At 37.8% G+C, this 12276-nt stretch overlaps 1 protein-coding gene across 1 annotated transcript; it reads right to left on the bottom strand.

Annotated features, from left to right (window-relative positions):
* Positions 1-284: 284 nt before the first annotated feature.
* On the bottom strand, positions 285-11972 carry aars2 (alanyl-tRNA synthetase 2, mitochondrial (putative)). Its single transcript, XM_082139820.1, has 22 exons — positions 11691-11972; positions 11135-11323; positions 10502-10647; positions 10230-10421; positions 8621-8765; positions 8385-8530; positions 8201-8309; positions 8081-8119; positions 6471-6585; positions 5953-6080; positions 5709-5853; positions 4166-4335; positions 3965-4078; positions 3737-3877; positions 3523-3660; positions 3048-3151; positions 1778-1886; positions 1582-1707; positions 1382-1492; positions 1218-1301; positions 1028-1141; positions 285-952 (listed from the first exon to the last, which is right to left on the bottom strand). Exons 1-22 carry the CDS (start codon positions 11946-11948, stop codon positions 770-772), a joined length of 3006 nt encoding a protein of 1001 aa, XP_081995946.1. The 5' UTR covers positions 11949-11972; the 3' UTR covers positions 285-769.
* Between the last annotated feature and the right edge of the window lie 304 nt (positions 11973-12276).

Here is a 12276-nt window from a genome sequence, read left to right as displayed (position 1 = left end):
AAAAAACACATTGTTTTTGTAGTTAAACCACGGTAAACACAAATTAAACATTGTTTTGCTACACCAACCATAGTGTAACCATGTTATTTTAAGTAAAACTGTGGTTATACAAATGGTAATACACAGAATGAACATTATCAAAACACAATGGAAATATCACACACACACACACACACACACACACACACACACACACACACGAGTCAATGAAAGCACCAGGGTAGAACAAGCTGGCTGGAAAACACTGAATAGACTGTCCACAAAGTGTAAGGAGACGGTTCAAATAGGAATTTGAGGCAAGTTCAGTTTATTTCGACGTCATTTTGTGGGTGAGTTTTTAAAGCATTTTTTGTCTCCCTCTGGTGACTGAATACTGTGATTCTCTGATGAAGAATAATAGAAGATTCTAGCCAGCAGGGCGGCGCTCTGACACAGTGAACGTTGCTTTTATTTCATGCATGATTATATTACTGACACATTAGATAAATTAATAATGTATACATTTTTTTGTATTTACAATTAAATATTTTACTGAGCAATGCCATTTCTTGAATTCATTTTTTTTTTCTTGAACCAAACCTACTATACAAAGTGTACCCAAAACAGAGGAATAACTTAACAATATTTAATATCAAAATCAAACATATATAGTATATTCCCTACCCTTTTAAAACAAAGGAACGGGGTCAGAAAAACGTGCTAATTTTGAGGAAGCATATCCATTGTGGTACGCTGGTACTGTGTCAATGATTATCCAAGATTAGTTTGTTCATGATGCATTTCTGATTTTGTTGTGAGCAAATTCTTCAGCCCAATGCAGGACCTCGGTAACATCTGAGACTTTGGTTGCTTTTCCCACACCTTTAGCAACCTCGTTTGAGCCATCTGCATTTCCTTCCAAGCGTGCGCACACATGAAGAGCCCATTCGATCGCTGAACCACCAGCAGAGCCCTAGAAGACCGTATGAAAGCAATCTCACACCTGTGTGGTTATACTGTAGTTGTGTGATTTTGTTGTGTGCTGTACCTTGGGTACTTGGCAGGCAAAAAGCACCTTCCCTGACTGCTGCAGGTGAGCAAACAACATGACCAGGGAATCTGGACTACTCTTGCTCAGCTTGAGCACAGTCTTCATCAGCACCTAAACAAGATAACATGTAAACCAATTGTATACATTTGATACAAATATAATCATCAAAGATCATCACAAAACATACCGATATCGAGACCGTCTGGATCAAGTCCACAAGCACAGTTTTATTAGAGTGTTTGTCCAGCAGCTCTTTGGCTTTCAAGGCAGCCTGAAGCAGAAGAAACAATAAGCCATATGCCTAAACAACAGATAATATTAACAACTAAGACAACCTTTAGACGTTTCTACCTCTGTGATCTCCAATTTTCTGATGGACGTGTTGCTGCTCTTCTGCATCGCTTTCAGGCGAGTCTGCAACTCTCGTCTCTGCCATTGTGGGATTGGTGTGTTATCAACCACCTAACACACATAACACGATATAGACGAATGAAATTCATACATCATGAACTGACTTTCCAATGAAGACGAGAGGTTATGGAGTTGCGTACATTCATTAGGAGGCCGATCTCTTTGGAGAGTTTCTGAGCTGCTGGTATAGACGGGACGCTTGTAACTTCTACCCGTGCCACCAAAGAATCCAACTCCTCCTGCATGGCTTGGCCCGCCTCACGAGCCTGGGTCACAGGAACAGTTAGCATCACAGAAACTGAACTGCTGCCCAATGGTAGATTTCGTTTTTCGAACCTTTTTGGCTTCATCTCCAGTAACAGCAATGATACGGCTAATGCCTTTCACCATCTGTCGCTCAGACACAATGACGAAGTCTCCAATTGCTCCCGTCCTCAATAAATGCCTGATAAAAGCAACAACATATTAGTGAGCTTGGCTTAGGGGTGGGTGATATTGCAAAATATCATATCACATTTTTTTTCAGACTTTTTAGACACGAATTTGTTGGATTCTAAGACAATTTTTTTCATGTTACTTAGCAATAGTCAAACTAATTTCCACATTTAAAATATTTAGCCCTGCAAGATGAAAGAACATGAAAGAATAAGATATATTACATAAAGGCCCAGTTTCACAAACAGGGCTTAGATTAAGCCAGGATTAGACCTTAGTTCAATTAGGACATTTAAGTAGCTTTAATAAATGTGCCTTAGGAAAAAAAAAAACATTACTGGTGTGTATCTTGAGATAAAACAATGGCACTGATATATTTTAAGAAGTGTCAGAGAAAGTTGCTTTCAGTTAAAACAGATTAAACATGCATTTTATTCTGGGACTATTTTAAGCCTTGTCTTTGAAACCGGGGGAAAGTATTAAGATTATTAGGCTACAGTCACTTTAAGACCTAATGCACTGATCCAATATTCTCAACCGCATGTGATTTCTTTCCCAGCTGTTTACATTCACTTGAGGCATAACTGATTGTGTTTATGTAAACCTTCTGTTTTTGACAAGTTAAGCGCAATAAGTCGCAAAAGTATGCGCTGTGTGACCGGAAAACATATATCAGAAGTTCAAACTGGCAAGGCTTTAAAACGCATGCAAATAATAAACTTTTGTGATGACGAAGAACAGCAAGGTTACAATTAGAGTAATCGCGATAGAGGTGATAAATGAAAAAACTGAAACGCCAACTGATAGAATGTGCGCTGTAGCAAGATACTGACAATCTCTCTGTACAGGCAGATCGTTGGAGACATTTTAATCATTTACGATCATTACGCACACCCCTACCTTGGCGGCAGTTTGGAAATGGTCAGATGTATAAGTGGTTCGCCCAAAGCAGCGATAACTAACCCTGATCCTGGAGGGCTATCCTGCAGAGTTTAGCGCCAATCCCAGACATGTCACATCTGAACCAGCCAATCAAGGTGTTCAAGATTATTTGAAAATAACATGTAGGTGAAAAGTTGGAACTGAAGTCTGCAGGAAGTAGCAGCCCTCCAGGAGCAGGGATGGCTAACCCCTGGTCCAAAGAGTTCCAGCAGTTTCAGAAGAACCTTACGTGCCACAGCAAAGCTCCACTGAAGCTTGTCTAGCGGTGTTTGAGGTAAGCAGATCCGAAATAGGCATAGCCACGGACACCACTCGCACTGGATCCGGATACACCTGAAACAAACGACATGGTCAACACCTTACATATACCCCAGTTTCCAACAACAAGGTGTGGGGCCAAAGTTCTGGTCCATTTCCCCCAAAGAATAGGAAGTTCTGGGGTGTAAAGTCCTAGTTCTTTTATCTTACATCTGGGCTGTCCAATCCTGCTCCGAGAGGGCCGCTATGCTTCGGCGTTTATCTCCAATCCAACTTAAACACACCTGAACCAGCTAATCAAGGTCTTCAAGATCACTAGGAGCTTCCAGACAAGTGTGCCGAGGCAGGACGTTTAATCTCCAGGAGCAGAATTGGACACCCCTGTCTTATCGACAGCGGTCCAGTATCGGAAATAAAAAAGTGGGAATCAAGCCATCCTTATTTACCTCATCTATAGTTCTCAGACCTGGAATCAGTTTAGCTCTGGACAGAGGGACCTCTTCTATGTGCACCTCTGCATTTTGACGAATGATGTCCTGGACCAACTCTTCAACTTGCTGTAGCTCAGATACACTAAGGGAGCCCTTTGTACAAGCACATACATGTATTAGCCAGTTTGGAAATCATTAAATCCTTGATGCAGACACACAGTCATTGTACCTTCACACTGAAGTCGAATCGGAGGCGGCTGGCAGTGCAGTGTGACCCTCGCTGACTAACAGAGGGACCTAGCAGCTCTCGCAGGGCGAAGTTTAGCACGTGTGTGGCAGTGTGCTTCACCATGCAGCCCAGACGCCGAGCCTGCAGTTGGAAATGCAACACTTACCAAAAGGTATCTGCATGATGCGTTACCATGTCTGATGGTACTTTTACTCCTACTACTCCCACCTCATCCACATGAAGATGCACTTGGTCCCCAGTTCTCAAAGTCTCTGCTGCCGTGACTTGATGTACCACGTAACCCCCAGCCAGATGGACACAATTCACAGGGAACAGCACATCCTGAAAAGCATAACCACAAATGGTAACTTAATCTTGTCTGCTTATCAAATACATAAAAATAAGATGAGATGTGATGTGATCAATAACCTGTAATCCATCCTTGGTGAAGTAACCCTGGTCGTGTGCCTGTCCTCCCTTCTCTGCATAAAAGCTGGTCCGGTCCAGAATCACACCACAGTGCTGACCCTCACGCACCTCTGAAACCAAAGACCCCTCACAGTAGAGTGCCAGGACTGACGCTCTGCAAGGCTCAAACACTGAGAGAGGAAGAGAGTCAGGATCATTGTTCAGTCTTATACCGTGTCCCAACCTGGTGTGATGTAATAAAGCGACAGGCAATAAATCCTATTCCTTCCATAATAACTAGATTTTTTATCCTAATCAACTGAAATGCATTGAAATGTTAGCCCAGCCAACACTGAAATCTCACTGGTAGCTATCCAGAGTGTATTCTAGCATGTTGCTATTTGGTTGATAATGTGTTCTGAGAGTTTTTCGGTGTTCTGAGTGTTCTTTAGCATGTGACTTCTTTTATTGTGTTTCTGTGTAGATACCAAGGTGCTCTGAGTGTTTTTTAACATGTTGCTATGCAGTTGCTCAGGTGTCAAGTGATGCGCAAGTGTTTTTAGAATGTTGATATTTGGTTGTTAGTGTTCGGTATTCGAATGTGTGTGCTTTTTCGTGTGTTGCTGTGCGGTTACTGAGGTGTTCTGATTGTTTTTAGAATGTTGCTATGCAGTTGCTAAGTGTTTTTAGTGTGTTGCTCTGTGGTTATTAAGGTGTTCTTAGTGTTCTTTAGAATGTGTGTTTTTTTCCGTGTGTTGCTGTGCGGTTACTAAGGCTGTGTGTCCACCAAAGCATTTTTAGCCAGCTGAAAACACCTAGCTATGGGCGCTTGAGAGCGTTTTGGCAGCGCCCCTCCTCCACTGTGATTGGACGGTTGGGTAAAAAGTGACAGTGATGTGCGCTGCGTTTTACCCAAAGTTGAACACTCTCGGCGACCAGGAAAAAACGCTGAGCGCTCAGCGCTTCAGCGTGAAAAAAACGCTCAGCGCCTCGTTACGCTCATGGCGTTTTAAAAGCGCGGTGCTCCCATTGGAAACAATTAAAAAAATACGCCAGCCGCGTGAAAAAAACGTTTTGGTGGACACACGGCCTAAGGTGTTCTTAGTGTGTTTTAAAATGTTGCTATGCAGTTACTGAGGTGTTCTGAGTGTTTTTAGAATGCTGATATTCGGTTGCTAAGGTCTTTAAACAGTTGTAGTGTGATGCTGTGGTTATTGCTATGCAGTTACTGAGGTGTTCTGAGTGTTTTTAGAATGTTACTTTGGGGTTGCTAAGGTCTTTTAACCGATTTTAGTGGATGATGTGTGGTTATTGGGGTGTGTAACATGTTGTTTGACATGATGTTACTATGCAGTTCATAAGGTGTTTTGAGTGTTTTTGGTGTTCTGGGTGTTCTTAGAATGTTGATATTCAGTTGCTAAAGTATTTTGAGTATTTTTTGTGTTCTTTAGTGTGTTGTTTTCCTCACGATATACATTTTTAGTGTCAAGTCTGGTCAGGACACAGTTTTAATGATTTAACTGCCTTACAAACTCCTGCATCAATTCACTTTTCACTCAAGTACCATATTGTCCATCAGACCCCAGACTGTAACAGTATTTCAGCGAGTCGTCCGTGTGAGGAACTCCTCGGCTTTGTAGCTCCGCCAGGCTATGAATATCCAGCTGGTCCGCCCTATCTCCATCATCCTCCTCCGACTGAAACCTCAACTGAGAAAAAAAACCCAAGTTAATCCATATACCGACTATAACAGATAAATCAATAAATCAAATGCTGGATTAAAGAAAGCCACATGCTAATACCAGTACCTTCTCATATTCATCTTCAAGCACCTCCATTTCTTTTTTATCAACCATCTTGCCCCTCTCCTCCAGCATCAGGTCAATGAGATCGAGAGGAAAGCCTAGGTTACGATGTAACGACCAGGCAACCGAGGCTGATTAATAGATACAACACAATGGACACAAGAGAGTAGAACAAATCAAAAACACAGAAATAAATATATAACTGCATATAACTGTATTTTCCTTATTTGAAGTGATTCCAATCATATTTCAAGCAATTTAAAACCATCATGTTGAACAGTGCGAATCTGAAGAGTCTCAGCTGAAGGAAATAATACATTATTTATCGGCTTTAATATATCGGACAAATTTTCTTATCAGGCCGATAACATTTAAAATGAGCATTTATCCGGCCGATACCGATATGGTGGCCAATATATTGTACATCCCTAATAAAAGTGTCAATGAAATGCACTTAATATTACAGAGCCTGCACAGATAATAAAGGGAATAAAGCGAATTTCACCGCTTTGTGGGTTTACCTGGAAAAACAGCAGAGTCTTCGTCCATATTGCTGAGAGTCCTGTCAATCACCCTCCTGCCCTGCTTCAGTAACGACAGGAACTGGGCTTCATTTTGATTAATGAGATCCATGATCTACAGAGGAAGAACGCAAATGTTTTACAAATTTATCAAGGGTAAAAAACAAAATTCAGTTCCTGCACTTTGTTCACGGCAGGTTTTCTAAGTTGAAAAAATGCCACGGTACACTGATATATACATTAAACGGTTTCGCCAATATTAAAATTTAGGCTAATGCAGATAAACCATGAACTATTTTCATATTATGGCCAATAACTGATAATGGCTGATATTAATATTATTGTTTGAAATGCTACAAGTGAATCTTTTGTAACAACAATATACACTACTGGTCAGTCATTTGGGGTCAGTATTTTTTTTATAATTTTTTTTATTTTTTAAATAAATCAATACTTTTATTCAGCAAGGATGTGTTACATTTATAAAAAGTGATAGTAAAGAAGATTTATATTATTAGAAAATATTTAATTTTTTTTGAATAAATGCAGTTCTTTTTAACCTTTTATTCATCAAATATATTAGGCAGCAGAACTGTGTCCAACACTCATAATAAATCAGAATATTAGAATGATTTCTAAAGGATCATGTGATAGACTGGATGTCACATGTGACACTGAAGACTGGAGTAATCATCCTGAAAATTCAGCTTTGCATCACAGAAATAAATTATTTTAAGTTGTAATAATATTTCACAATATTACTGTTTTTTTTCTGTATTTTTGATCAAATAAACGCAGCCTTGATAAGCATTAGAGACTTCTTTCAGAAACATAAAAAAATTGTAATGTTTCCAAACTTTTGACCTGTTCTGTATATAAAATGTAAAATAACACTGGAAGTGACTTTTCTAACCTGTTATACTGCATAAAAACTAGATTCCAGATTTCCACCACATCCGGACTGTCTGCATTGACCAGCGAGGTGGCGTTCCGATTCCCGACATGATCGTAGTGAATCTCCGTGCAACTATTTTCATATTATGGCCAATAACTGATAATGGCTGATATTAATATTATTGTTTGAAATGCTACAAGTGAATTTAAGCATCATTTTGAGATTTGCTTAATATTACATTTAACAGTGTTATTAAATTATTAGTGTTTTTAAAGATTCACTTGAATTGCTTTTTAGAACATGGTAATACACTACCGTTCACAAAGGCTGCATTTATTTGATAAAAAATACAGCAAAAACAGTAATATTGTGAAATATTATTACAATTTAAAATAACGGTTTTCTATTTTAATTTATTTTAAAACTTTATTTATTTTTGCAATGTAAAGCAAAATTTTCAGCATTATTCCAGTCTTTAGTGTCACATGATCCTTCAGAAATCAGTCTAATATGCGGTTTGGAAACATTTCTGATTTACATTAATGTTGGAAACAGTTTTGTGGAAACTGTGATGCATTTTTTCAGGATAGAAAGTATCTTTCCTGTCACTATTGAACAATTTAATTCATCCTTGCTAAATACATTTTAAAAAGTATCACAGTAGTGTATCTTTTTGCAAGAAAAGTAATACTAAGGTGTTTTGTAACATGCTTACCCTCTCAGACTCTGTGTTCAGCTCAGGATAAGCATCACCCTAAGAAAAGGAAAGAGAGTGGGAATATAAAACTTAAGACACAATGCAGTGATGACAGTAATAAACTGATGGACATCTCACCAGTATATGAGCTACAGTAGGCACCAGGCTTGCCAGCGTACCCTCGGGAGCCTGCAGCACTTCTGTAGAAAACCTTACGGCACGTCTCAAGATACGTCTTAACACCAGCCTATCACAAAGATGGCATATCTCAGAATTTGTATGTGTTAAATTACCCTGCATACTTCGATGAAGTCAAACTCACTCAGCGCCTGTCATGCCTGGATAAATTCCGTCAGCGATACACACGCAGATCGTTCGAACGTGGTCCGCCACGACCCGATAGGCCATGTCCACCTGACCCGCGTCGGCCTCTCCAGTCCTGCCCTGATATGCAGGAGCCTTAGAGCACTACATGCACAAACAATAGAGATAATGTGGCTTGATTTATATTGAACCTGTAATATTATTCTTTTAAAAGGTTAAATGAAGGTTAGAGACCTGGTGGATGGCGGACAATAGAGGTGTGAAAAGATCTGTGTCATAGTTGGAGCGTTTTCCCTGCAGTACGGTCACCAGTCGCTCTAAACCCATCCCAGTATCCACGCTGCACTGGGGCAGAGCTCGCAGGCTACCATTGCCCTCCCTGTAACATAAAGAGAGTCCATTTTCAAATCCTCACAATGTGTGTTACTAACACATTATTCCACAAATAAATGGAGGCACAAGGAAGGAACCAAGGTTATTATTGTTAACTAAATCTATTTCAATCATTTTTGTTAATTAAAATAATAAAGCTGAAATAAAATATAAATATTAGATGGAAAAAAAAATCCATTTGGAAATGTTGCCTTGGCAACTAACTGAAATAGGTTGATGCCGAAGGAAGCACTAAAATTACTAACTGGAAATAAATAAAAACTAAAACTGAAATAAAAATAAAAATAAAATAAACCTACATAAACTAAATAAGTGTTTTATTATAATTTGGATCATATCTTCAGAGTGAACCATCCCATCCCCACAGAACAAGCTTTCACTGCACAAAAAAAAAAAAAAAAAAAAAAAAAAAAAAATTATATATATATATATATATATATATATATATTTATAAAAATCTGAACATGATATTTCATTAAATTACAAAATATTTAAAAAACGTAAAATATATAAGTAAAAGCTACAGGCCAAAAGTTTGCAAACATTACTATTTTTAATGTTTTTGAAAGATGTTTCTTCTGCTCATCAAGCCTGCATTTATTTGATCAAAAATACAAAAAAAAAAAAAGTAATATTGTGATATATTATTACAATTTAAAATAATTAGTTTTCAATTTATCATACTTTAAATTATCATTTATTTCTGTGATGCAAAGCTGAATTTTCAGGCTCATTACTCCAGTCTATCACATGATCCTTTAGAAATCATTCTAATATGATGATTCATTATCAAAGTTGGAAACAGTTCTGCTGCTTAATATTTTTTCATAACCTGTGATCCTTTTTTAGGATACTTTGATGAATAAAAAAAATAAAATAAAAAAAGAAGCAAATATTTTAAAAATAGAAATCTTTTGTAACAACAATATACACTACTGGTCAGTCATTTGGGGTCAGTATTTTTTTTATTATTATTTTTTTTTTAATAAATCAATACTTTTATTCAGCAAGGATGTGTTACATTTATAAAAAGTGATAGTAAAGAAGATTTATATTATTATAATTTTTTTTTTTTTAAATGCAGTTCTTTTTAACCTTTTATTCATCAAATATATTAGGCAGCAGAACTGTTTCCAACACTCATAATAAATCAGAATATTAGAATGATTTCTAAAGGATCATGTGATAGACTGGATGTCACATGTGACACTGAAGACTGGAGTAATGATCCTGACAATTCATCTTTGCATCACAGAAATAAATTATTTTAAGTTGTAATAATATTTCACAATATTACTGTTTTTTTTTTCTGTATTTTTGATCGAATAAACGCAGCCTTGATAAGCATTAGAGACTTCTTTCAGAAATATAAAAAAATCGTAATGTTTCCAAACTTTTGACCTGTTCTGTATATAAAATGTAAAATAACACTGGAAGTGACTTTTCTAACCTGTTATACTGCATAAAAACTAGATTCCAGATTTCCACCACATCCGGACTGTCTGCATTGACCAGCGAGGTGGCGTTCCGATTCCCGACATGATCGTAGTGAATCTCCGTGCAGGGGCCACACGGACCCGTCTCGCCCATTTCCCAGAAATTATCCTTCATGCCGAACGGCAACACGTGATCCGGCTGCACTCTGCACGGGAATGTCACAACAATCCGGTGAATTTCCAACTGAAAACTGATCAATTTTGCTTTGCACTGCTTTGAACGTACCCTATGCTGAGCCAGATTTTCCGTGTTTCCTCATCGGCAGGGAGACCATTGGCCACGTCCCCAGAGAAGTACGAGACATACAAGCGCTCCGCAGGAATGCCGTACTCTTCCGTTAAAAGACGCCAGGCCATTGCACAGGCTTCCACCTGGATTGTGAATCATTCATTTATTTATTCAAAAATACATGAAAATGCTACAGAGCCCATAATTAAATATAGTGATGGGAAAAAATGACATTGCATTCACTCTCAAAACTTTTGTGTTCCCCGAGAAACTTTGCATTTGCTCGCAGGTGTGAGGGAAACCAATATCAGGCTTTTTCTTTTTCTCTGGGATTGTGATGCTTTTGAGAAAGAACACAAAGTTTCTCAGGGGAACGCAATATTTTTGCGCAAGAACAAAGTTTTTCCAAATACTTTTGCAAGAAAATGCTAAAGTTTTGAGAGAGAATGCTAAGTTTCTCTGGGACCTCAATACTTTTGAGAAAGAATGCAAAGTTTTTCCCATATCTCATATTTTTTCCATCACTACTTCCCTTAAGGGCTCTGTAAAATGCAATTCACATAACATCTTGAATAAACCTCTTGCATAATGAACATATTCATGAAATATTCATGAAATTATGGACCAGACCTTGAAGTAATCACCAAACGACCAGTTCCCCAGCATCTCGAAGAAGGTGTGATGGTACATGTCTTTCCCCACATCCTCCAGGTCGTTGTGTTTGCCTCCGGCACGGACACACTTCTGACTGTTCACCACTCGCCTGTATGATGCCATCTCACTGCGGGGGTCCGCACAGCCCAGGAGAATCGGCTTAAACTATGGGACAACAGTCACAGACCATGAGAACCTAACATTACAGAAGACAGCGCCCCCAAAAACACTTAAACCACACTTTAAAAAATAAATGTACTTATATATATATATATATATATATATATATATATATATATATTATAAAATAAACGAGAATATATAACTTTAAAGTTTATATTATTCATCTATGTTTTACTTTATTTGTTTATTATATATTTTTTAAAGAGTAAACCCTATATTTTCCTTACAGCATTAGTAATGATTACCATGATACGTGTCCAAAAAACATAGCAGTGCCATTGCACTTTGGCATGGCTGTTCAGTGTTATATTTTTATTTTCTTGCATGTATCATTATTGATTTTGAGTACCTGGTTCATTCCAGCATTGACGAACAGAAGACTCGGGTCTCCTCTCGGACGCACTGAGGAGGACGGCACCACTCGGTGTTCATAACCTTCCTTGAAAAAGTCGATAAACTTCCGCCGTACTCTTTTAGATGCGAATTCTTCATGAGATTTCGAGTAGGACACGGCCGAGCATGTTCTTATTCCCGCCAATAAAGTGTATAATTTTGCATTTAAAAGTGCACAGTGGAGCTGTTTCCCAAGCACTATGCGCGCAGCCATCTTGCCGAGTCAAAACGTCATATAGCAGCGTCCAATCAGCGACGAGAATGAAATGAAACTGAAGCTAAACCACTGTCTATGAGCTAAACACTGTCTATGGCTTAACATGACAATGAAGAAATATATTCTAAATATATTTATATAAATGTTATCTAAATATATTATATTATTATTATAATGTGCAGAAAAAAAAAAAATATAAATATTAATCTTAAACATGAGATTTGTGTAATATTTTAAATGTATAAAACAATTATATTTACTAATTCAGTGTGTATATAGGCTATATACAGTCAAACAAAAAATTATTCAGACACCATATATAATT

The sequence above is a fragment of the Leuciscus leuciscus genome (assembly GCF_965113295.1).
Source record: "Leuciscus leuciscus genome assembly, chromosome: 15".
Taxonomy (NCBI): Eukaryota; Metazoa; Chordata; class Actinopteri; order Cypriniformes; family Leuciscidae; genus Leuciscus; species Leuciscus leuciscus.
Note: the sequence above shows the minus strand (reverse complement) of the source record. Positions and strands in the feature narration are given on the sequence as shown.